This window comes from Cibotium barometz, chromosome 27 (assembly GCF_041138505.1).
Source record: "Cibotium barometz isolate CiBa-2024 chromosome 27, ASM4113850v1, whole genome shotgun sequence".
In the NCBI taxonomy this organism is placed as follows: domain Eukaryota; kingdom Viridiplantae; phylum Streptophyta; class Polypodiopsida; order Cyatheales; family Cibotiaceae; genus Cibotium; species Cibotium barometz.
In genome coordinates, this window is record NC_141072.1 from 20,094,536 (window position 1) to 20,119,806 (window position 25,271).

At 44.5% G+C, this 25,271-nt stretch overlaps 1 protein-coding gene across 2 annotated transcripts; it reads right to left on the bottom strand.

Annotated features, from left to right (window-relative positions):
* Positions 1 to 931: 931 nt before the first annotated feature.
* On the bottom strand, positions 932 to 21,521 carry LOC147623153 (cyclin-T1-3-like). Of its 2 annotated transcripts, XM_086821217.1 has the most exons (7): positions 18,159 to 21,521; positions 17,741 to 18,069; positions 16,135 to 16,216; positions 2,802 to 2,936; positions 2,483 to 2,658; positions 2,223 to 2,374; positions 932 to 2,075 (listed from the first exon to the last, which is right to left on the bottom strand). In XM_086821217.1, the coding sequence occupies exons 1-7, from the start codon at positions 18,159 to 18,161 to the stop codon at positions 1,366 to 1,368; spliced, it is 1,587 nt and encodes a 528-aa protein (XP_086677343.1). In that variant the 5' UTR covers positions 18,162 to 21,521; the 3' UTR covers positions 932 to 1,365. The 2 variants fall into 2 exon arrangements, with proteins under 2 accessions (XP_086677343.1, XP_086677344.1); XM_086821218.1 differs by lacking the exon at positions 18,159 to 21,521 and having other exon boundaries at positions 17,741 to 18,121.
* Between the last annotated feature and the right edge of the window lie 3,750 nt (positions 21,522 to 25,271).

Consider the following 25,271-nt stretch of genomic DNA (forward strand, 5'->3'; position numbering starts at 1 on the left):
TCTCGGCATGCTTGTTTTCCTGTGTTCTATCTGCATCCTTGTAAGGTCGTCATCCAAATAGATGGGATCTCCCTGTAATCCTCATAGAATCACCCTCTTTCTCATGAAGGTGACCCTCTCCGTCTCTCCTGCAAACTGTAGGATGAGGGCTCGCTTGCGTGTTGAGTCTTTCCCGGCTCTCCATTGTTTGGTGAAGGGGAGAGGGTCCTCTTCCCTATAGCCGAGCTTTCATGCATAGAAGCTGTCCATCTTTCTCGGGAGTGGAGTCGGGTGTCTCGGCTATACCTGTGACTCGAATGTTGAGGCGACGGGCATGCCTATCTTCTCCTCCTCAATGGTGGTGTGAATGATTTGGTGTTCTTCCCTTTGAGTCTCCTCCCTCACTTCTTTACGGAGAGGTGAACAGTGAAGCGAACAGCGAAGAGAGAGAGAGAGAGAGAGAGACAGAGAGGGGTAAAATTTTAAATCCAATCTGTATGAAAGCAGTTATATAGGCTCCCAAGGGAGGTGCTTGCTACATATAGTGTTGCTCCCACAGGAGGTGCTTGGGCAAAGCAGCTCTAACATTATTCCACCTGAAGTGCACTATGATAAGAGGAGCATCTGCAAATGATCCTGAGCAGATGAGCCCGAGGCTTAACCATGATCACCCCAACATGCATCTCAATGTTCCAATTCATCTAGGGGACTAATCCCACTGTAGGGAGGAGAGAGGGCCCAATTGACCCCGAAGCCTTGAGGGTGGATACCCTTTTGTTCCATCATGCAGAGTTCTCTTAGAAATTGGCATCATGGCACTCCAAACCAGGGTCTTTTCTAACTAGCCAGACCTAATTCAAAAGACCTGACAGGTTCCCTCTCATAGTCCCATCCAAAATACTACATCAAACCTAAGTTTTTACCTTTGGCGTTGCTGTTGAAAAACTCATGCTCAGGAAAAACATACTACAGATTTATTATCTCTGTGGTATTTAGTCAACCACTAAGGGTTTTAAAAATCTGGGCATTCTCCACCATTTCAATACATGTCATATGGCTAGCTTGAGGTGTTACTGTAAAGCAAATGAATATTATAGACACTGTTTGGCTCGAGGACTCAACGTGCATAAGCAATCATCTCTATTCGGAAATAAATTGCTTCAAATGCCAAGATTCACCAGGTTCTGTCTCTCAGCAAATCAACCAGCACCTTTGAAACCACAAAACCCCCGCTGTGTCCATTCTAGTGCTTATAAAATCCTTTCCTGTGGTGCTGTACCTTACACTTGACTCGAATGACTTTAATGCCATTACAGTTTCCCATGACAACAATGACACACCAGATAATCCAGCCCCACCCATAAGAATAACAGCGTGGTGGAGGCTTTAATTGGCATGCTCATAGCGCAGTCTCTTTCGTTCCCTCTCTTGCCAGTCTCTCGTTTTCTGGCCCCGATGGTGGTCAACTTCAGTTTCAACTCTGCGCTGGATTTGAGAAACGTGATAATGGTCCCTGGCATGGGGAAACCGATGCTTGTCCTCTGGAGAACAATCCATGGGGCCCATCTCCAGGTCTCCTTCCAAAATTTCGTCCTCGTTACTGAGCTCCGTTTTGGTGAATTCCAAATCACCACCTTCCACATGGGAATAATGATGATACCGGTTCCTGTAATATGCATGCACAGCAGAAGAATTCTCAGACTGGCCATCTTTGTGTCCATTTTCCATTCCCCTTTCCAGTAGTTCTTCTTCATCAGTGAGCTCCAATTTAGACCTTGTCCCTCCACCTTCTGCTTTGAACTTCCTCCTCTTGGCTACTGCTGTTTTCAGCTTGTCAATGTTCACCTGCTCAAAGTCAGTCCACGGTGTTTTTTTGTCGCCCTGATAATGCAGCTGCTGACTTGGTTCCAGTTCTATCCTTGCCTTTGTTTCCACTGCTGACCTCTTTTCTGCAACCTGGGGTGTACCAGGAGGTATTGCACTCGCTGCCCTCCTGTCATGGTTCACGGCAGCACTGGTGGCACTGGGATCAATGGAGGAAGAGGCAGGCAGTTCCCTATTTTGCTCATATAATTCTAGCATTTGGTTGCTCACTTCTGCCAAACATGAAGAAATAATTACGATGAGAAAGATTCTAGTGATCAGCATCAACCAATTAAGTTAACAATACAAGTGTTCTCACATTAATAAGAGATTATTGAAAAGAATGGTTTTCAGTTCAGTCAGCGAAGCCAAGATCTCACCTTCTAACTGTCGAGGGGTAACATCAAACTCCTGCCACCAAGGCTTTTTCTCATTGGAGGGAAGCTTAACCTTGAGAAACTTTGCAGCAAGAAAGATAGCGCCAGCAGCGATATGATGAGCCTTAAATTGCAAGCACAGTGAAGTGCGCAGCCTGGACAGTACTAGTTCTAATAAGTTCCTTCTTGTAGATGCCCATCATTTAGTAAACTAAAAACTTGTATTCTGAAAATGCTGAGAGCAAAAAACATCACGAGCATACCCATCATTTACAAAATTCCAAGCAACTTGAGCCAGAGCATTTTGTGCAACTTTAAGCTTCTTAATAGCAGCAACAAGAGGCTTGTAAGGGTGATAAATGTTGAGATCAAAGCCTAAAGTTGTAAGGACTAGACGCTCCCCTAGAAGCACAAGCTCTTTTTCTTGTTCATAAACTTCCTGGTAAAAGGTGTAAATTTTGAATATGTGAAAAAAACCAAGACAGGATACAAGCCAAGCCAATCAACTCTGAATAAAAAAGCTATAATTTCATGATAATCACAAAAATCTCATTACTACTTACATTGACCACTTTTTCTCACCTTCACTTTTATCCGTTGTACAAGCTCTGGATCTTTCTTGTGCCTAATTTCATAAGCAAGAGAAATCGCGTTTTGGAGCAATTTTGGAGTCTCCTCAACTTTTCCAGCCAAGAACATACAAACAGTTGCAATGACCTGCCAACAAAGACTTTCAGTGACAGCTAAGGGATGCATCAAATTCCCCTAACATTTCACGCACATAATCTAAACAAGAGTCTTCAAGTAGAACGATTCACATATTTTACCTTACGCCTTTAAGATAGAAACTCTTATGGACGAACAAAAATCTACTGCCGCCCTTGATTATTCTTGGAAGACCTATTGCTGGCCTATTTTCAAGTGAGGAAAGACCAAAAACGTTTCCCAAGCATCTCCCTTTGGAATGTTGATTTGAAGGGCATTAGAGCTTAGAAATTATAAGTGCCCAACCTATAAAGATCAGAATTTTATTTCCTTTTATTTGTAATAGTCATGCCTTGGGAGGGTGGGCTGTATGTAAGATCCAAGAAAAGTTACTAGGAGCCAAGATGGGAAGCACCCCCTCAAAAAAAAAAAAAAAAGGACCACCACAAAGGAAAAATAATCTGAATTGCTTGAGTTGTGTTGCCTTGAGCAGTCTGGTTAATGTACAATATATCTCACAAATCCCGCCATGTTCAGCCCTGATTTAGCCCTATTTGTGGTCACCGTCTTCCCTCAATGAAAATCACTCTTTGCCCCAATTCTGCATAACAATACCACACGCTTCTTGCCATCAAATTGAAGGGAGCATTTGGGTGATCATAGCCTTCATGAAGTGAAGATTTGTGAAGAGAGAACCACTGAAGTTTAAAGCTTCATCAAAGAAGAGCTCGAAGATTGAAGACTCCGCTAGTGTTGCCACCTACGGCCATTCAAGACTTGCGATGTGCAGAAAATAGAGAGAGAGAACGAAAGAAAGAAAGTCATATTAACGTCCACGGAATGCCTTGAAGGCATATGGGACCAAAAACCGGTACCTCACAGTCATTACAATCCACTTCGGGGTGCACTTAGGCATCTGGATGGGAAAAGGTCCGAAGCTTCTGAATGACAACTTTGGACATCGCTTGCCCACTTGTTTCAACCTTTGCTTCATGATCCGAAGATAAACCTAATCACCTTCCGAAAACTTTATATCCCTTCGGTCTTTGTTGGCCTGTCGAGTGTAGGCCTCCTGCGCTTTAGCCAACCTGTCTTTTACTGACTCCAAAATCTCTTGGTAAGACTCCGTCAATCTGTTCGCTTCAAGTACTGAAGACGAGGTCCTGGTCAATAGCGACTGGAATGGTCTCCCAAACGCTGCTTCATATGGAGTCCTGCCAATAGCTGAAGAAAAAGAATCATTCAAAACAGCTTGAACGAAAGGCAAATATGATTCCCACTTACCTTGTTGATCATGGACATAACACTTCAACGCATCAAAGACCAACTGGTTGTAGATTTTTGTCTAGCCATCCGTCTGTGGGCTGAAATGCACTGGAAAAATTCAATTTAGTACCAAAGTTATCAAACAATGCCCTTCAAACATGACTGGTAAATTTGGCATCTTGGTCTGACACTATGGTTCTAGGGATCCCGCCAATCAGGTACCAATGTCGAATGAACAAATGGGCAACATCTTCGACACTCACATTGGCCCTGCATGGATTAAGCATAATAAATTTACTAAATCTATCAACTATAGTCAAGCACTGAGTATTACGCTTACTTGGACTGGGAGGAGGATTCGTGACAAAATCCATCAAAATATCTGGGAAAGGTCCCTCAAGAATTGGTAAGAGTTGTAACAATCCTATCTTCTTTCCACACAAAGCTTTCATCTTTTGACAAATATCACACTGTTGCACATACACAAACACATCTTGTCTCATCTTTGGCTAATAGTATTGCCGTTCTAACTTCTCCAAAGTCGAATTCATACCTCTATGACCACCAATAATGACGTCGTGGGCGTCATGGAGGAGAGCTACCCTAAACGACTTCATGACACACAGTCGGCCTTTGTAGAAAAGCCAACCATCACGTATCAAAAAGTGGCATGGTCCTATGGCTTCCAATGCCTGTTCCCACTGTGTACCGAATTCCTCGCTTCATGTCGTCTAGTCCCGTATCAACAAGGTCGAGTCTAATGGTCTGAATAAAAGTCACCTATTCCTTCTGGCTCAAAGCATCGGCCACTAGATTGGCCTTTTCTGGAAGATACTCAATCATTCCACCAAATTGTTGGAATATCTGGCTCTAGCGGTACTGTCGGTCACTCCACTGTGCACTTGGCATTGTCTGAATCCAACGTAATGCGTGATGGTCAGTGTGAACCTCAAAGTCACGACCATAAAGAAAATGTTTCCAATGTTTCAAGACCTGAATAACTACGAGGAGTTCCCGATCGTAGACCGAATAATTCTTTTTCGCGAGCAGTAACTTACGAGACATGTAAGGAACTAGATGGCCATTTGGTTGTAATACACCTCCAATTGCGATGCTACTCGCATTGGTCGGCTCGTCCCATGAGGTAAGCGCTAGACAAGGCGCTTCTGACAAAGCCACCTTGAGGTTCTTAAATGTCTCCAACGCTCGTGGAGTTATTCGAATCCGCTACCTTTTAGTCTTGACACCCTTTAGCAGATTGGTGAGATCCGTCGAGAGGTTAGAAAACTTGTCTATGTGGGTGAAGTATGCTTGGCATATACCCACAAAGGATCTGATGTCATAAGTAGTCTGTGGTACTTCCTAATTGATAATCTCGACCACCTTGGCCGGATCAAGTCGAATGTCTTCTACACTAATTATATATCCAAGGTAATGAACCTCGAACAAATAAAATTCCAACTTCTTCTCATTGACGTAGAGCTCGTTGCTTTCCAACAACTTTAGGACTTTCTCCACATCAATGTCATGCTACTCAACCGTAGCTAAAAATACCAGTATGTCGTCTAGAAATATGAACACACACTTTTCAATCAATTCCCGGAGCACCTGCATCATCATGCGGTTGAATGTGGCTGGGACGTTCGTCAAGCCAAAAGGCATTACCACAAATTCATAGTGGGCCTGTTCCGTACGGAAAGCTATCTTGGGGATGTTCCCCTTAACAATCCTCACCTAGTGGTACCCAGTCTTCAAATCAAGTTTCGAGAATACCTTAGCCCCATTCAGCCTCTCGAGAATATAGTCTATTCGAGGCATCGGGAATCTACTTTAGATAGTCAGCTTATTGAGTGCACGATAATCGACACACAATCGAGAAGACCCATCTTTCTTCTTGACCAATAGGATCGGTGCTGCAAATGGTGGCACACTGGGGCAGATGAAGCCGGATTGCAACAATTCTTGGAGTTGGCGGTCCAACACCGATTCCATTGTCTTGGAAAGGTGATATGGAAACTTGCTCGGGGGTTTCGAGCCTGGGAGGAGGTCGATCTTGTGGTCCTTCGGTCTGGACGGGGGACCTAGGGAGGGAGATTGTCCTGAAGAAAAATCTTATGGAACTTTTCATGGAGAGCCAAATACTTCTCGGAAGCACTGGCCACTATCTAGGTAGTTTGGATGTAAATCATCACACAATGTGCACCTTTCTTGATTGCTCGTTTAGCCTACAAGTGGCTTATGAGCGGAAAGTTCGAGATTCCTGGCTCACACTTAATGGTCACTCGGGCGTTGGACACATTCCAGCTAATCTGGAAAGTGTGCTTGTCCCACTTGACATCAGTAAGGAACTTGTGAAACCACTGAATACCCAAGATTATGTCTGCTCCTACAAGAGGGACAACCATAAAATCACGCACAAACTCTGTGCGGTGAATGACTAATTTAGCACCTAGAGCTTCACACTTGACGCTTGTGTCATGCCTGTGCTACAACAATCAACTTGCTTATTCACCGAAGTCAGGACGACACGGGCACGCCGAGCGGCCTGTTCTGTGACCACGTCCTCTGTGCTGCCGCTGTCAAACAAGATGACGACTCTCTGGCCACCTATGTAGCCAAAGGTCTTGAGCAATTCGTTGGGCTCATACTCCTAGTCATGGGCGCCCTTCTGCTTATCTTCAAGCTCTCGGCGGCTAATGATTGCTCCAACCGAAGTATTGGGATCCAAAGAACTAGGGACAGCCATTGGGGTCTGTGGGAGTTGGGCTCACCACTGAAGCCTTTGAGGCTGAGGCGGCGATCTTTGGACCGGTAGTCTTTTTAGGACACTCCCGAGAAGTGTCCTTTTGTATGAAAAAAGAAACACCTATCCTTCTCCTTGTACTAAGCGATCTCCTCAGCACTCAACTTGCCATCGGTCTTGCCTGCCTCCGCTTTCTGGTCTGGAGTAAGCTTGGGCGCATTGGTCAAGTTCTTGGAGCCAAACGCTCCCGTGCTCTATCCTGGGGAAGATCCCGTCTAGTTCTGGCCTTTTCTCCCCGAGGTGTTAGCCTTGGGAGTAGCCGGCTGCGAAATCTTGGGCTTTCCTCCATTATGCTTCATTTTATCACTTTGCGCAAGCAAGAGTGCGTCTTCAAAGGTGGCTGGCCTAGACATATGCACCTCCCACTGGATTTGTGTGTCAAGGCCATAAAGGAATTGCCCTTTCTTGTCCGTATCAGATAATCCCAACTGCAAACATAAGTTTGAAATTTTATTGGCAAACTAAAGGACTGGTTGTGCGTGCTGACGCGCTCCCCTAAACTCGTCTTTGAGTCGCTCAAGGTAATGGGACGATAGAAACCGCTACATAAGGTCGCGGACAAAGTCGAGTTTACCATTGTGCTTACTGAAATTCATTTTCTCGGGAAAATTAAGCCGCTGGTGTCAGTCTTGCGTCCAAAGCCGCAAGGTATCATTCATGTTCCACGCGTCGCATGGCGTCGTCTTCACGTTGTCGAATCTCCAATGCACGCATTTGCAACTCAAGCATTGAACTCCGCTTCGGTCGTGACCCTTCAAAGAGGTCCTTGTGTAGAGGATCTGGAATCTGGGAAACAAAAGGAGAGGGAGGAGGAGAAAGAAAACGTGGAGCTGGAGAACGGGTGCGCTCTTCCAGACCCAGTATCTACGCCTTCTGCTCTTCCAACTTGGTGCTTTGGTCTGCGATTGCTCGCATCATCTATTGGAACATCTCTTGTACACTCATGCCTGATGCCCTAGCTAGACTACCTAGTGCACTTCAGTCCCAAGGTCCTTGGTCTCTCTCGTCGTCGTAGCTCGCCATGGCAGGAAAATGCACCTCCTTTCCGAAGCGCAGTCTAACCATCCACTATGTGTGTGGGAGACTTTTGGAGACTGAAACCAACCGTCTTTCAAGGGATAGGAGTCACTCCGAAAGGGGTGGTCCACTGGAGTTTGAAAACCAACCACACGAGCGAGAAAAAATTTATGGTTTCTTGCTGAATCTTTACACTTGAAGTAGGCTTCGATACCACTGTAACATGCGGAAGCTTCGGGGGAGATCGGTAACTTCAATGCTCAGAAATTAGCAAAAGTTTCACGACAAGAATAACGCACAAAACTAAATATAGATGTGCAAAAAATAGAGAGAGAGAGAGAGAGAGAGAGAGAGAGAGAGAGAGAGAGAGAGGGAGGGAGGGAGGGAGAAGAGGACACAATATTGGGTCTCGAATACCCTCTGTAGGGCCCCCACCATGAATGATGTATTTGCTTTTATTAGAACAATGCAAAATCTGAAATAAAAGACTAAACCTGAACCTAAACCTTCTTGATTGAGATAGATCTCTGCCCTTCAATCCTTCACCCTTGCGTTAGCTTCTCCCTTGGCTATCCTGGCCCTTGAGTAGCTGCAACACCTTGTGAATTATGAGATAGATGGATTGAATTTATGCCTTGGGGTTTGTATACCCCTTTCTAGACCTGGTCGGCTGGTTACTTTTTCTCTCCACGTCTTGCTACAATTTTATGCTAATAAAGTTATCTTGTCACACCTAAAAAGGCTGGCCCTTTTGATCTAGCCTGGCCGCCCTGTGGGCTGCTATCCAGGCCTGTGCAAGCTGCCTGGCAGCTCTTGGGCACTGGCCGACTGGCTGCTGGGCAGCCCCTTTGGCCTGGCTGCCTAGCTGGGCTGGCCCAAAGGTCCTGTCGGCTGCCTGGCCAGGCCCCTTGGATTGGCCGACAACATGCCCAACCCATACTAGGGCTGGTGGGCAAGGCGGCCTGGGGCCTTCTCGGCCCCCTTGGGATGACTCATAGTCTTCCACATGCCCATACTTAATGCAAACCTACATCTACACAGTCGTCTGACATTTGGTCGCAGACCAAACACACAGAGCAACTGACATCATTCCAGAGGGAGACTCACAACGCGGACTGACATTGTTTCATGTGCAGGACAATGCACACCTGACCTCGGACGCATGGAGTAGAACCCTAGCTGACTCGTCCTGGACTGGGCTCACATGGGACCAGTTTTCCACTCCAGGTCCTCGTCATTTTGCCATGTCAGAGTCGGATCTTTTTCATTAGACCATTTATGCTTGTGGTGAAGTTCACTCTAAAGGACTCCACCGTTGGTGATGCAAAAACTGTAATCTTCTTGGCATCAGTAAGGACCATAGAGTCAAAATACGAACGTAATTTATAAAGCCATTGTTCAAGGGTATGCTTATTGTGTTGTCCTCCATAAGAATCGGGGGGTTTAATTGCCAACTTCTTTGTTTTACTAGCTTGCAAAAGACGATAAAGAGTCTTAAGATCATCACCTACTATCTTTGGAAAAATGATGTCTACATTTTCTGGTAATAATGTTGTAGTGTACAGAACTGGTATGAGAATAGTGATCCATCTTGTACAGAACTGGTATGAGAATAGTGATTCATCTGCAACTGTTGGATCTAAGAAGCTAGTGTGGCCACGGACTCTTGAAGCTGCTAATGCATCAGCTGCAAAGCCTATTGCCAGTCGACTGGAGTCGAACTGCCACACTGGTTGGAGAGGTCATCCATAGTAGTAGGCTGAGATGAAGACTCCGAATGTTTGGGTTCTAGAGATTGTGTTTGTTGATGCCTTTGGGTCCTATGCAGAGGGCAAGAGCACGACTGGTAGGAGAGAGAGACAGTGATGGTGACAAGCAAGATAATCACTACATTAAACAAAGAATTAATTAGGGATTAAAGGGAAGTACACAAGAGTCGTGGAAAAGCATCCATCTATTATAATAATATACTCTTTTTATAGAAGAGACTCCCCTTGACAAATGTGAAGCATATGTTGCCACCACATATGCCATATGCCAAACATGATGCTAAGTGTCTCTAATAGATCTCACTTTGCCACATCACTACTTACATAATATCATATCCTTCTAAGAGATTGTTCCCACACAAAAGAACTCACATACTAGCAGTTGTTCACACACATTGGAAACTCTTATTTTAAAACCTAAGCTTATACATAATACAGTGCTAGTTTAAACAACCACCTAGCACTTCATTATTCCCACAGTAATCCAGTAATCCCCATTAATATTTAACATGGGTTGCTCATTTTTTTCCCCCTTTGATGGTGTGGCCTTTGATAAGGCTAAGGTTTATAAGTCTTAATGTTTAAAAACATAACTTAAATTTTTTGTTTGTACTAAGTGAGAAGTCGTGGCTTTTTGTAAACGAAAGGTGGCCAATTTAGCATGGAGAGGGTGATTTGTACCAACCGATGACATGGAGGGGTAGAGAGGGAGCCAATCAGTACTCTGGTAAGGCCAATAGTGCTCGGGTATTAGTATTGCATTTCATCAGTTTTTTTTTATAGTCAAAGGGCTACGGGCTACTATCTAATTGGGGGAAATGGTAGACTTAGGCAAAATTGGGAAAAGGGGGTAAAATTGACGGGGGCATTCTCTCCCTTTCTTCCACACAAACCCTGCTAAATCTGATTTTAGAATTAGGACTGGCTGATCTTTTAGGGTTAGGGTTTTTTGATTTTAGGGTTAGGCTTTGGATGTGGGCATACTACAGGTTGAAGCTTGTTTTGCTCTCATACGATTGTTGAGCTTTTAGCTTAATTAAACATTATTAAACATAATTAAAGATCTTAGTGTCACAATTGTGACTAACTCTCTTAATCTCTCCCTAATTACTCCTTAATCCCTCATTAACTGTAAAGACACCTGTGAAGGGTCACACCCTTGCACATGGGTCACTATCAAAGGACGTGTCTATTCATTAAAGACACACCCCTAAGTCCTAAGGACATAACCATTGATTCAAGAGCCACACCCCTTCACAGGGATGTGCCTCTTCAGTTGTACCTTTTCGGCCTCTATTTAAGAAAGGACCCCGTCTCAATGCAATCACTCAGTCTTTTCCTATAGCATTTGTCTTATGTTCATTAATTAAGTCTTAATCATGTTAATTGAGCTATAAAAGCTTTACTGCCCTGTGACATGCCCAAATCCTAACCCTAACCCTAAAATCAGCCCTAACCCTAACCCAAAATCAAGCAGCCCAAACCCTAAAATTGGGTGTAGCAAGTATTGAATGGAAGAGCAGGAGAGAATGCCCCATCAAATTTAGCCCCAAACTCCCAATTTTTGCTGATTAATGTCGGGCCAACCCTTTGCAAAAAACTCTTGAACAAAGGCAAGATAGTATGCAACCTCTCAATACGAAGGCTTACCTCTTCAGCCAGCACGCTTTCATGGACAAGCACCCCTCCATGGAGTAGTCGCATCCCTTCGTGGAGTTTCCGGCTGCGCGTTGAGAAGTGCACGCCGATTTGCTTTTTTTAATTTAAAAAAAAACACACATAATACCCACTCTCAAAGGTTGGGTCTAAGGTTCTAAGTGCCACGTATTCAAGCAAAAAAAAAAAAAAAACACCTTTACAGGCTCCCTCACGAACCAGTGCCAATTGCCACATTCGTGCAGTTTTCAGCCTTCGCGTGCACACGATTTCAATGTGTGCCAGCCTGCAGCCGCCTCCCTTCTCCACAGCTTCAGCCCGCCTCAACCTCTTGGACGTGTGCTTCCTGCTGTCCATTACCTTTGCTTGGACCAGCCGCTTCCCGTTGCAGATTTACGTATGATTTCCGGCTACCATCTCCTTGGTGCTTCTTCTAGAAGCTACAGCAACAATATTATTTATGGCAATCTTCTTCAGGTGTGATTTTTCCATTTTCTTGGGCATTAAAATCTCACATAATGTGGAGCATTAGAATATTGAAAACCCGTCACTTCATTCTTTTGCGTGCTCTCCACTCATCAAGGGCCAATATCACTTTTTACGGGTTTAAGAGCGCCTCCCAAATCACGTGGACACACATTACCCTCTTCTCCGACGGCTTATGGCGGAGGAAACCTATGAATTCAATTATTTACAGGATACACCCTCACAGTCCATAGTGCCCTCTCCTACCCTCCACCGATCTCTGCCCTGTTCCAGTGAGTATGCCCCCCTCTTTACAGCCCACTCATTATCGTGTTCAGATAGCCACACCAACTTCTCACCTCCGAGAGTTCGATGTGTGGGTGATCCATGTTCGTACTTCTGCACAGGATCTGAATCATTACTGTTTTATGCTCAGGCGTCATCCTTATCTGGGCGCTATCCTTCCTGAGAGTAGCATCATTTTTCATGAATATTGCACCTATTCTGAGAACGTTTACCCATCTTCGTTCATGGTGTGGCCTTCTACACCAGATTATACACCTTTGACACCAATAGCTTCCCCCACCCCTGTACCTTCTTCTCCGGTAGTAGACTCTCGTGCAAGCCCAGTCGCAGAGGATCGCCCTCATTATATTGGATGGTCCATAGCCGCTTCACCAGCACGTAGCCTCTCCTCACGGGATTTCAAGATGCCGCACCCTCCAACCGATGGTTATTACTAGAGCCCAGCGGCATCATCAACAGCAAAAACCCCCAGAGTCTCATCACCCTACAGCCTCTACATCAACATCTTCTCTCATGGCTGAACCTATTGACATACTGGCTCCTCCAGAACGGAGGCAAGCTTTGCAGCAACTTCAATAGCAGTTCCAACGACAACACCAGGAGTCCATGGCATCCTTGGCTTCACAGATCCAATAGCTCCACACAGATCGCCACTCCCACACGAGTTCCGTACCAGCAGTAGATGTTTCAGCAACAATACCAGCAGACGAAGACGTCATTCCTTCCGAGGTAGAAGGTGACGACTTCAACACTATCGTGACAAATTGGATTTCCAAGTCATGTCTATGGCACATTATGATATGATTCTTGGTCAAGAATGGTTGTATCAATCTAATCCCCTGATCAGTTTCCGGAACCATTCCATACAATTTGCTCAAAATGATACACGCTTGTAGCACTCGAAGGCATCCGAGACCAACCCTCTACACCAACCCTTTCAGCTCTTCAAGCAAAACGGTGGGTCTGCAAGAGTGGTTGTTCCTCAGCACTTTTAATAGTCTATTCAGTCAATGATTCTCCCGAGGACATGGATACGAAGATGATGTACCTCAAGCAACCTTTCTTTGCTCTATACTTGGATCTTTTTCCTCAGGAGCTTCCTGCGGTTCTCCCACCTCGGTGACCAGTCGGCCATGCTATTGATCTCCTTCCTGGCAGTACTCCACCTACTCGTGCTCCATATCGAGTTTCTTTTACGGAATCTCAGGAGCTACAGCGACTACTAACTGAACTTTTGGAGAAACGACATATTCGACCAAGCAAAAGCCCTTTTGGAGCTCCAGTACTCTTAGTGAAAAAGAAGGATAAGTCTATGAAATCATTCTTTCCAAAGCTTCGTCCAAGATATTATGGACCCTTTCGTATTATTAAGGAGAACTCATCTCTCAGTTATAAGTTGGAATTACCGCCTTCTTGGGGTAGAATTCTTCCAACTTTCCATATTTCTTGGCTCAAGAAGTTTGTGGACGGTGATTTTTCAGTTTTAGATGTTTAGGATTATGTTCCAGAAATTGAAGATGAACACATACTCTTAATTCTAGAGACAATTCTTGATGTCAGACAGAAAGAAACACAACATAAGCTCACTACAGAATTTTTGGTTAAATGGAGAGATCTTTATGATTCTGACTCTACTTGGCAAAGTGATGAAGACTTTCAGGAATATCCAGAAGTTTTTCGGGAATTCTTTCAAAGACAACCATCGCTTCTTAGCCAGAGTCTTATTTTAAGTGGGAGGGAATGTCACGATTGTGACTAACTCTCTTAGTCTCTCCCTAATTACTCTTTAATCTCTCATTAACTGTAAAGACACCTGTGAAGGGTCACACCCTTGCACATGGGTCACTATCAAAGGACGTGTCTATTCATTAAAGACACACCCCTAAGTCCTAAGGACATAACCATTGATTCAAGAGCCACACCCTTTCACGGGGATGTGCCTCTTTAGTTGTACCTTTTCAGCCTCTATTTAAGAAAGGCCCCCGTCTCAATGCAATCACTCAGTCTTTTCCTGTAGCATTTGTCTTATGTTCATTAATTAAGCCTTAATCATGTTAATTAAGCTATAAAAGTTTTACACTTAGTACTTAAATGCTTGAGTAAAAATGAGGCAAGAGCTGAAATCTGTGTTGTTTGCATTGAGATACAAGGCTTTCTTGAATAGGGCCTGAAAAGTTACAAATGAAAAGGCACATAGTGATGTCTTTTGAACGAGACATGTCTCTTCATAGGTGACCCATGTGACAAGGTATGACTCTTCACTAGCGTCCTTAAAGTTAATGAGGGATTAATGAGAGATTAGGAGTGTCACAATCATGACACCTCTGCTTGTCGCCACCTCAGATACAGAACCGGCTTCTGCCCCTCTGCGGATCTAGCTGTGCCCCCTTGTTTCAAGGCTCACCTCCACCCTGTTTTGTCCCTGTTTCACCCCTTTAAGCATATCTGATTTGCTGGCTGCCATCGTCCATTCTGCCACCTGCTGCCCAGCCAGGACCACTGGCTGCCACCTTTGAACCACCTGTGCATGACCACTCTCAGTCCCTACCTTTGTTCTATTTGCTGCTGCTATCTAGATCCTGGAAAGACCTAGTTTACCCTCTTGTCTTGATCATATTCAAGACCTTGTGAAAACATACATTCCCATGTGGATCTGATACTTGGTTCGCTTCTGTCAAGATTGGTAGCCAAGTGGAGATAATAGTCTTTAGGCTCAAATGGAGTGGTACCGGTGGAGCTCAAGGGAGGCCCAACACCTTGAGGTTTGGCTCTTGGAGAAGACCCAGATAACTTGGCCATGCTTACTCCTTGTGATGTGTTTCATATTGGAAAGAAAATAAACTTTATAAGTTGTGATTTGGAAGTCTTGTAACTTTAGCAAAATACCTTGACCTAGATATTGATGTTCTCTATTACGTCTCCCTATACTACTCTATTGTCACTATCATCTCTTGCTAGCACTTTTCTAATCACCTTGTCGAAGTCCACCACTTAAAAGTTCCCAATCTTTTGTCTCACCAAAAGTTCCTAGAGGAAAGAAAGGAGGATCATACAGAAGAACTCCCAGGTTTTTCATTCACAAGATTTTTTTTCACATGTACATGTACCTTGAAGCAAGTTCATTTGAATTGTTGCAAGATAACAAGCAATGATGACCATTTAAAATATTATAAGTATCCTAATAGGACTTATGAACAAAAGAAGGTATGTACAACTAGCAGAATCAATGTCGTCATAAGTAGACAGAATTGCCAGTATGTCTAAGTATTCATGTCCTCGAGAAAGAGCATAATACACAGACTGTATAGATGTTGGTTAAGCATTTGCTCATTGTACTCACATGGGTTCAAGCAAAAAGCCATACAAGTTAAATGCTGTCGTTTTACCTCCCAAAAAGCTGCCTCAATAAATTTTAGATTAAGTGTTTTTGCTCATATGGTTCCAGGGCATGGCAATGCAGTCAACAAACTCTATGAACGTGTGCACATGGCTTTCTCATTTCAAAAAACACATCTAACACATAGATGTGTTAAGGGAGACCTGTGTAATGTACAGTGCCGACCATATCATCACACTTTGGGTGCACATTTCAAAAGAGATAGTAAGGAAATGACACCACAACCAATGACTACTAGAAGTCTAGCACCATAATAATTAGCTCAATTTTTTTGTCTCAATATTAGAGGTCCAAAAAGCTGATCCTTGTGGCCCAATTTCCACTATGCATAATTCAAAGCTTCATGAGTTGAATATTAGTTCCTATATTCCCTCATGCTTCATGGCAATCACTCACAAGAAAGCGTGTTGAACTTGATGAGCAAAAAAATTACAAACCTAAGAACCATACAGATTAAATGTCTCTCCATCTCAATGGAACATAAAACAATACTAGAAATATCATGTAATGCTTGAGCTGTGTGAAACTCACATATCTATCATTCTTCGCATGGGATTGTCGTAGAAAGAACCGATGACAAAAAACAATTGCTGTAGCTATTGTGACTTGTGGCCTGAACTCAACGACCAAAAAAAAAAAGAATGTAAATCAATCTCAATCTCTCTCTCTCTCTCTCTCTCTCTCTCTCTCTCTCTCATGTATACTCTCATAAAGGAGGAGGACAGAGGATGAGCACCATTGGTCGTACCGACCTCTCATTGTACATGCACTATGCAGGTTTTTTTATGATCTTCAGTTCACATATGGATCTTATGTAACACTTTTTTTTTGGTCTCACAGATAAATTGGGTCTTTTCTCTCTCTCTCTCTCTCTCTCTCTCTCTCTCTCTCTCTCTCTCTTTGCTGTACCAACAAAGTTTATCCCTCCCATCCTTCAGCTCTTCAAGCAATCCATTCTAAAATGTCTTGTTTTCCCACACTAAAAACACATTGAGTTTATTCAATTGCTTTCTCAATTATTTCCTTGGTTGTATCAGTATTTGGGTAGATTACGCTTCCCTCGTCGTACTGAATTCATTGTATCAACATTATGTTTGCATTCCTGGGCACCAACATCCGAAGACAAGGCAAACAAGAGAATTCAATGACCACAAATCACCAGTCAAATAAACAATCTTGCTAACCAAGGGTCTTCACAGGTACCCCCCCTATTCTAGACACTCCTGTCAATCAAGGGTCTTCACAGAGATACATCCACCATGTTCTCAGCCCTACAGCCAGCCCAAAACTCCTGTAAACCAGAATTTGCAGCCCTGTAAAGAAGTCAACCAGCCCTGAGGAAAGCCTGGATGAAGTTGACCAGCACACTGTAGCCTGCCTGTAGTCAATAGCTCAGTCTGTTGCATGTTTGGGACAAGTCGACCAGCTTTCTGCTCTCCCCTCCGAAGGTGCTTGGGTCCAAAATCCAAAATCAGCCCAGAACCTCCACTTTTAGCAACTCCTGCCTGCCACATCCTTATAACAAGCTACTTTGCCTTTTATGGTTGCCGGTCTGAGAAACAATAGTGACATTCCCTCCTTTTTTTTCCTTGGGAAATAGATCCTTCTATTAGTTATATGAAAAACCAGCCAACAGGCTGAAGTACATGCTCAAACCCTCAAGAGAGGGAAAAAGGCATTCCCTCTTATTAAAAACCAGCCAACAGGCTGAAGTACGTGCTCAAATCATTTGAAAAACCATGAAGTACACGCTCATAACATCAATGTTCTGAAGCCTGTTGCCTGGTTTTTCATATAACTAATAGAAGGATCTATTTAAAATTGAGGGTTCTGAGTATGTACTTCAGCCTGTTGGCTGGTTTTTCATATAACCAATAGAAGGATCTATTTCTCCGGAAAAAAAAGGGGGAACGTCACTATTGTTTCGCAGACCCCTTGCTGGACAGTGAGGATGCGCTTCATTGGTATGCAAGGACCAAATCAACAACAAACCTTTGACGTGACTGAAAAATAAAGGGCAAAATCAACCCTAAAATCCCCTTTCTGATTTTAGGGCACAATCAGAACCCTTGATAAAACATGGATCATCGAGCTATGTAAGAAGACGAACTATGGCTACGAAGGGAGGAAGACTCACACTTTGAGGCGCATGCCAAGGTCTTGGAGGAAGGTGCAGTAGGACTTCCGAAGGTATGCCTCCTTGGAGGCGTCGATGCCGTCGTGGCGGGAAGGGGAGGAGCTCTCGATGTGGGCGCGTGGGAAGAACCACTGGGAACTGGAGTGGTCGGCCTCCTCAAGGGATGCCCTCCCCTGCCACGAATCTCCTTCCTCTTCCAGAAGCTCCGCCATCATACGATCCTTCTCGTCTGCTCTCGCCTTGTCTACTTGCGGAGACGCAGTTGTTGATGCAGAGAGAGAGAGAGAGAGAGAGAGAGGGGGGAAGAAGGTGTTACGATCAAAATTTACCTGTGTTGAAGCAGAAGAGAGCGCTTGAACACGAGTGGAAAGAAACAGGAGAGAATCTTCTCTTGGTCAAGACATTTAACATATATTACCATTTAATTTTGATTCTAAAATATTAAAATGTGAAATGTTGGTGTTGACATAAAGCTGTGAGCGGAAAGCTGTTGCTAAACCGTATGAGAGACTAGAGCGCCTCAAGCTATGTTCCTGCCATCACTGATCAAACCTCGGGTTCTTTGGGCGATCGACGCCAGTACAACATGTAATCCCTTCAGCAAGTTGTTGCATCGGAACTCAAGACCAGAACGCAAAAGAAAGCCACCGATGCTCCCTCGCCAAGAAGGCGTCTCAATCAAAGGTTGCGCTTTCCATGGATCGAAACTCAAGGCCAGAAACCAAAAGAAAGCCACCGATGCAGGCTCGTCCCCCGCCAAGAAGGTGTTTCAATCGAAGGTTGCGCTTTCCATGGATCGGGTCTGTGCGGAATTCAAGAAAACCAATGACTGCGGGGCCTTCGTCGTCTTCATGGGTTCCTACAGATAACTAATTCCAACACTGGTTCGCCTCAACCTTCCAGGTTAAGGTCCTTCTTCAAAAGTTTCACTTCATGGGTAAGGAATTCTATCAGGTTCTCGTAGAAAACCTGCACAAAGGGACTTCCTCTGCAGAGCTCCCAAGCTACAGTGGGGGCTCCCATGGTGCCCTTCGTTTGACCCGGAGCAAATCCTGCTCCATCAGTGCCATGTCTGGGTGTCCCTTCATTGACCTAACGTATTTCCTCTGGCCTGAGATCAAAACTATCACCGGTGTGCTCGGTAAGGTGCTCTCTACCGGAATGAAGGCCACGTTTGCATCCTATGGGACATGAGGAATGAAACCCCGGAAGGGCTTGAACTATCCACAGCGGAAGGGATCGAGCCGTCAAGAGCCATTAAATTCGGCCTTTTCCCAGATTCCCAAATGCAGGGAATCAGGTCACTTTGCCTAGGAGTGTCCCTATCAGTCTGAGGGTGGAGGGATCCCCAATGTCACCATTCACGACACCCAAAAAGAGAGTGGAAACAGCCTCAAAGCCTAGACATTCTCCCCACTTCAAAAGAAGGAGGTATCTCTTTGGACTCCCCTGGCACTTGAACCTTCGAGGAAATGAGTCTACTCCTCAGATTGAGAACACACAAGAGGTTCCTCCCCTTAAGACAAATCCCAAACCACCCGTTCACCCTTGTCACCCCCCTCTCCCTTTGTTCAAAAGGTATGGAACTATCAAATAAGCTCTCTCTCTCTCTCCTCTGGAGAATATTGATAAGGATCATGAGTCTGCAGAAGGAAGAGCCCCTCAATGAGGTCATTTCCTGAAGACATGCACAGAAACACATGTAATGTACTTTCACGGAATGTAAGGGGACTTTAATCCCCTAGCAACAGAAGAGAATGCATTTACCTCTGGAACATGCATAATCTTGACTTTCAATGCTTGCACGAATAAAAAACGGGTGCCCCGCACTCAACAAGGTTGGGGCCTCTGGCTTTGTTAATACCCCTACTGATGGGAGTGGAGGCTCAACTGTGTGGGCAGAAATGGGAAGTCTTGCAGGTATGCAAGGACCCGAGAGGAGGTCAGGTTATAATGCATGCAAGGCAAAACGGGCTTGAATTGTTTGTATGCAGTGTGTATGCCCCCAGGAGCATGCTAGACTCTGGAAAAACATTCAGAATGTGATGGGCAATGGAGGTGCTCTGATTATGGGTGATTTCAACATGGTGGAAGATGTGTGGACATAACATATATCCCAAAAGGGCATGGGAACAATGGAGGCAGATGCATGGCCAAGACTAAAGACTATTAGTTGATGCTAAAGATGTGGCCACAAGAGAAAGATGCGAACTGGAAAGCTGCACATCTAGACCAATGTTATATATCAAAAGGAGCATGCTGGATAAATTAGACTTTGCATGCAAGGCTGATGTACAACATGGTTGAATATGATCATGGTATTAGAAGGGCATGGCTGTGTGCTCGCAGCAAGGGAGGCACCCCAATAGAGGTTTACATAATGTATGCAAAGCTGATGTGCAACATGGTAAGGGAAGGCTGAATAATATGTTCATGGCATTGAAAGGGCATGGATGTGTGCTTGCAGCACAAGAGAGGCATTCCAATAGAGGTTTGCATGATGTATGCATAAGGTTTGCATAATGTATGCAAACCTTATGCATGATGTTTGCATAAGGTTTGCATAATGTATGCCTCTATCTTCACTAATGAGTTTGGAAGAGATGAAGCCATAAAAAGAAGAGAAGGGTTGTCCGCAGAGTTGGCAGAGTCAAAAGTGTATTGCTAGAAACTCTAGCAGCCCAGGACCCTCAAGATGGAATTGTCACAAGACATTCAATGATGTGGAAGACTTCCTCATGACCGTGGACAAGAGGAGAGATGTAGAGGAGGTGAACGTGGGTCAAATCAAGCTTATCCCGACAAAGAGATCGAACATGCTCCAGGTGACTGTTGAATATTGCGTACAAGATCCTGGAAAAATCTCTTGCACTGAGAGTAAAATTTCTGACAAAGCTCTTAATTCTGAACCAGTTTGGCTCGTGCATGGGAGGATTATCCCTGCAACAATTATGAATATGTCATATGGCATAGACTATGCACTGTCTAGGAATGAGGAATATATGCTCCTAAATCTCTAGATTTGGACAAAGCCTACAACAGAGTTAAATATAGCAGAGTTAGTTCTGGTAGTCCTTCAGTACGTGGGATTTGGTGAGAGATCTTGTGGTATGGTCAACACTCTCTTGACTAATGCATATGTAGCAGTACTGTTAATGGTGCTAGTGAGATCTATTAAGCTAGTGCGACAGGGCTGACCCTTAGCCCCTCTATGATTTATTGTGGTCATTGGGCTGCCCCTTAGCCCCTCTATGGTGCTAGTGAGATCTATTAAGCTAGTGCAACAGGGCTGCCCCTTAGCCCCTCTATGATTTATTGTGGTCATTGGACCCCTACTGGTTAGCATCATATATTTCCAAGAGATGGGAATTGTGAGAAACTATGGTTCCCTGGATGGCCAAGGGCAATTGGCAAACCAATTGTTGATGACAATGACAGTAGTGTAGTCAAAGGGAAACATTGATGCTTTCGTGGAGCTGCTTAAAGAATTATGCCTGTTTTTTGGCCCCAAGAATAGCAGTCACAAAGCTAAAGCTATCCTCATGACTGCTGTGGAGTAGCAAATACTCATTCAAGTGGTATGCACACCGGCAAGCCCTGGCTCCTTGGCTGCCCAATAGGAGTTGACATAACAACAAAGCAAAGATGTGAATGATTTTTGCAGAGGTTGACCAAGAAGTTGAGCCATTGGAACACTCTGCAACTGTCAGGGCACATCACAATCATCAAAACATGTATTATCAGCAACAGTGGTGTTTGTAGCAACTATGTGTAGCATTTGGTACAACTTTGTCGGCCAAAGTTGAGAAACTCCTCAGAGACTTTCTCTAAAAGGGATGGTACTCCATCTCATGGGAGCAAGCCACAAGGCCCAAAGACTAGGGTGGTCTGGGGATTCCCAACCTATATGTTTCCGAGACTTTCTCTAAAAGGGATGGTACTTTCATCTCATGGGAGCAAGCCACAAGCCCCAAAGACTAGGGTGGTCTGGGGATTCCCAAGCTATATGTTAAAGCAACAGGTCTTGCATCCAAATGGATAATATCAGCTTGGGAAATCTGGATATGCTTGGTGCATTATCATAAGAGACATGATTGAGACTATTGGAAGAATGACTGGGAAGTGGGTTGGCCGGTCCTGGAGGGACACTTTTTAGTGGGATCAAATGTAAGATTAAGCACGTTCCCTTTGTGTCGGCACTGGTAGGATGCTAGCAGACACAATGCTTGAGAATGTTCAATGGAAGGGCCAAAGAGCCCTAGCCGCAGGCCTTAGATTTGAAGCCCAAAATGGGCTTCAGATGAAATCTATTAATTTACCAAAGGTTGCAACATTGAAACCCTGTTAATACACCAAAGCTTCAAAATGAACCCTGTTAATACACCAGGTGTAGCAGTGAGCACTGAGTAGGCTCCTCGTTACCAACCTCCCAGCCTCCCACACAGTGAGGACTCAGGACTCTGGCCCTTCTCTCAAGTCTCTTCCCCATTATCGTTCTTCTCTGTCCTGTGGCCCTGTGGATCTAGTAAGGGCCCCTTGATTCTTGAACCTTCCTTGCTTCGCTGTTTCCAACCCCCTGGGCACTCGGCGCTTGCAACCCGTTGTGTATATATGATATGATTGTGCCTATACTCCTATATTGTAAGAAACTCCTTGCGCCATTTGGGCCAAATGCCAAAATCGTTTAGCTTCGGGTAGGCCTTATCATCTGTCTCTATGTTCACATAGCCATCTCGTGTTTCTCAAGTCGAATCTCAAGCAAATCTTGTAAGTGCGGATTTGCTAGGTTGATACTAATGGCCACATTTTCCCACAAAGTTCCTTCTCCTACCATTGGAGCTCTTCCCACTCCACCAACATAGGTGCCCTTATTGGTGGATACCACATGTACGAGAGTATGTGTGGAGTTACACTATAAGCATCGGGGTTGGGTTAAAGGGTGTCACTTGCCTCAATACCTTGAGAAAAAATTTAAGTCACAACAGTGGGTTCCCAATCCTGATAAGATCTTCATATTTTGTTATAGTGAGTTGCCCCAAAACATCTTGATTAGTATAATTTTCAAGAAAAACAGCAGTTTGTGGTGTTACCTCAGTGAAGTAGGCTTTGATGCCAATGACTCCTCAAGGGCTAGACTAGCAGTAGGAAAGGCAAAAAATAGAGAAGAAGAAGGTACGTTATAGTAGGGGGTGCAGTGTTAGTGGTGTCAAGTGCAGGCTCATGAGAGAAGGGAGGAGTTTGGAGGTAAGAGGTCTATAAAGGGGATATGTATAGTTATATGCATTCTCTTCCTCCTTATCCTCTTTAGATGATGGGGGTGGTGGAGGCTTGGTGCTATTTATGAACATATCTAGATCAAATTGATCTTCTTGTGTTATTATAGGGTACTCAATATGTTAAATGGTAAAATTATAGACAATAGATATTAAGATCTCCTCTGGAAGCCCAACGAGGCGTGCAGTGACAGATTCAACCATGTGTCCAAGAGATAAAGATAAATATATAGAGAGAGAGAGAGGAGAGATAGAAGGGAATGGGGATCTTGCATAGTACACCGGGGAATAGCCCCCGCCTCCTTTCAGGAATTTATTCAAGAACAATCCACGCTGTGAGGGCAAAAGAGACCAAAGGACCAAATATATGAAAGATCAGAGTAAAACACACAGTATGCAATGGTTATGTGAATATAAAAGATGAAGTCGAGTACAGGAGCTCTATGTGAGACTCCGAATAAGCAGAGAGAGCTACTATCCCATAAAACGCAGTTAACAGAGTTGGAGTGACCCTGATGAAAGCATTGATGTAAGCCTGATGCAAACGCTGAAGACAACCTGATGTAGACGATGAAGTCAGGCTGATGTAGGCGATGTAGTCCAACAACAGTAGGTGATGTAAACGCTGATGTTAGCCTGATGAAGGTGATGAAGTCAGCCTGATGTAGGCGATGCAGGAGTACCTGATGTAGGCGACAAAAACGTTGTAAAGAGGCTGATGTAGGCGGCGAAAACCCTGTGAAGAGGCTGATGTAGGCGGGTAGACCAACGGCAGTTTAACACTGCAAAATGATCTTGATGTAGGCGGTGAAAACACTGTGGTAAGGTTGATGTAAGCGGCCAGACCAACAACAGTTAACACTGCAAAAAAAACTTGATGTAGGCGGCCAGAGTACTGATTTGAGCCGCTGTCTGTGTGCTGACCAGCAGGAGATGGCGATGCGTTGTGTGCTGACCAGCAGGAGATGGCGATGCGTTGTGTGCTGACCAGCAGGAGATGGCGATGCGTTGTGTGCTGACTAGCAGGAGTTGGTGATGCGCTCAGTGATGTGCAGTCCACGAGGCATTTAGCATGCGATGAACACAGAGGAGAAAAGAACGCAAAGCGCCAAGGACCCCGTAGGTTGATGGTTGCACGTGAGCAAGGGGAGGGGCCTCATATTTATATGAGGTTTTATTTGGTTGGCTAGCAAAGAAGGCGGCCCTTTTTGGGCTGGGTAAATATTGGGTATTATTTTCACACACCCCCTCTCAGTTAAAAAAGGGATCATGAGAGAAGATGAGGGGAAAAAGATTTGGTTGTCGAAGATGAGGATTTCAGTGATTGACCAGGCATTTGGGATTGAGAAGTACTAGAAGAATGCTACAATGCAAGAGGTTTTCACATGCATGAATGCCCATTTTTGGGTTTTCATTCATACATGCGCCCCAAACACACAAAACAGAATGATGTGCATAGGGAATGCAGGATGGAAAAAAAATGCAATGCAGTGGGTTTTCACAGGAGCCTTGCCCTCATGGGGTTTTCACTGACTCGTGCTCGATACAAAAATGGTAAAAAAATGAAGGGAGAGGCAGATCCCCTCTCAATGAGCGGAGGGTGATGGTGGTGGACCGATGCCAATCCGATTGTGAAGATGCTCGAGAATGGGGTGGTTGACGGACATCGTAAGGATGTCTGCTTAGTTGTCTGCCGTGGAAATGTACTGAAGTCGAATGGCACCAAGCTCAACCTGTTCCCTGTTAAAGTGAAAATGGACACCCACATGCTTGGTACGATTAGAAAAAATAGGGTTGCCAGCAAGGGCAATCACACTCTAACTATCGACGAAGATGGTAGAGGCGGTGTCGATGGAGACGCACATGTCGGAAAGTAGTTGACGAAGATACATAACCTCAGTGGGTGGTGACATCATAGAGGGCCCGGTATTCAGCCTCTGTTGAAGAACCTACAACGGTGTCTTGCTTTTTGCTAGACCAAGAGAAAGGGGCAGATCCGAGGGAGAACAAATAACCACCATGACAACGTCGGGAATCGAGATCACCAGCCCAGTCGGAGTCCGTGTAACTGTGGTGATCCCTTGACTGTAGTGAAGTCCATACAAATAGGTACCTGCTAGATATAGCGAACAACCCTCATCTCGCTGAACTCCAATGTGGCTCCTTGGGAGCATTAAAATACTGACTTAAAATGGATGTGCAATAGGAGATATCAGGACGAAAATTTGTGAGCCAAATAAGTTTCCTAACCACTTGTT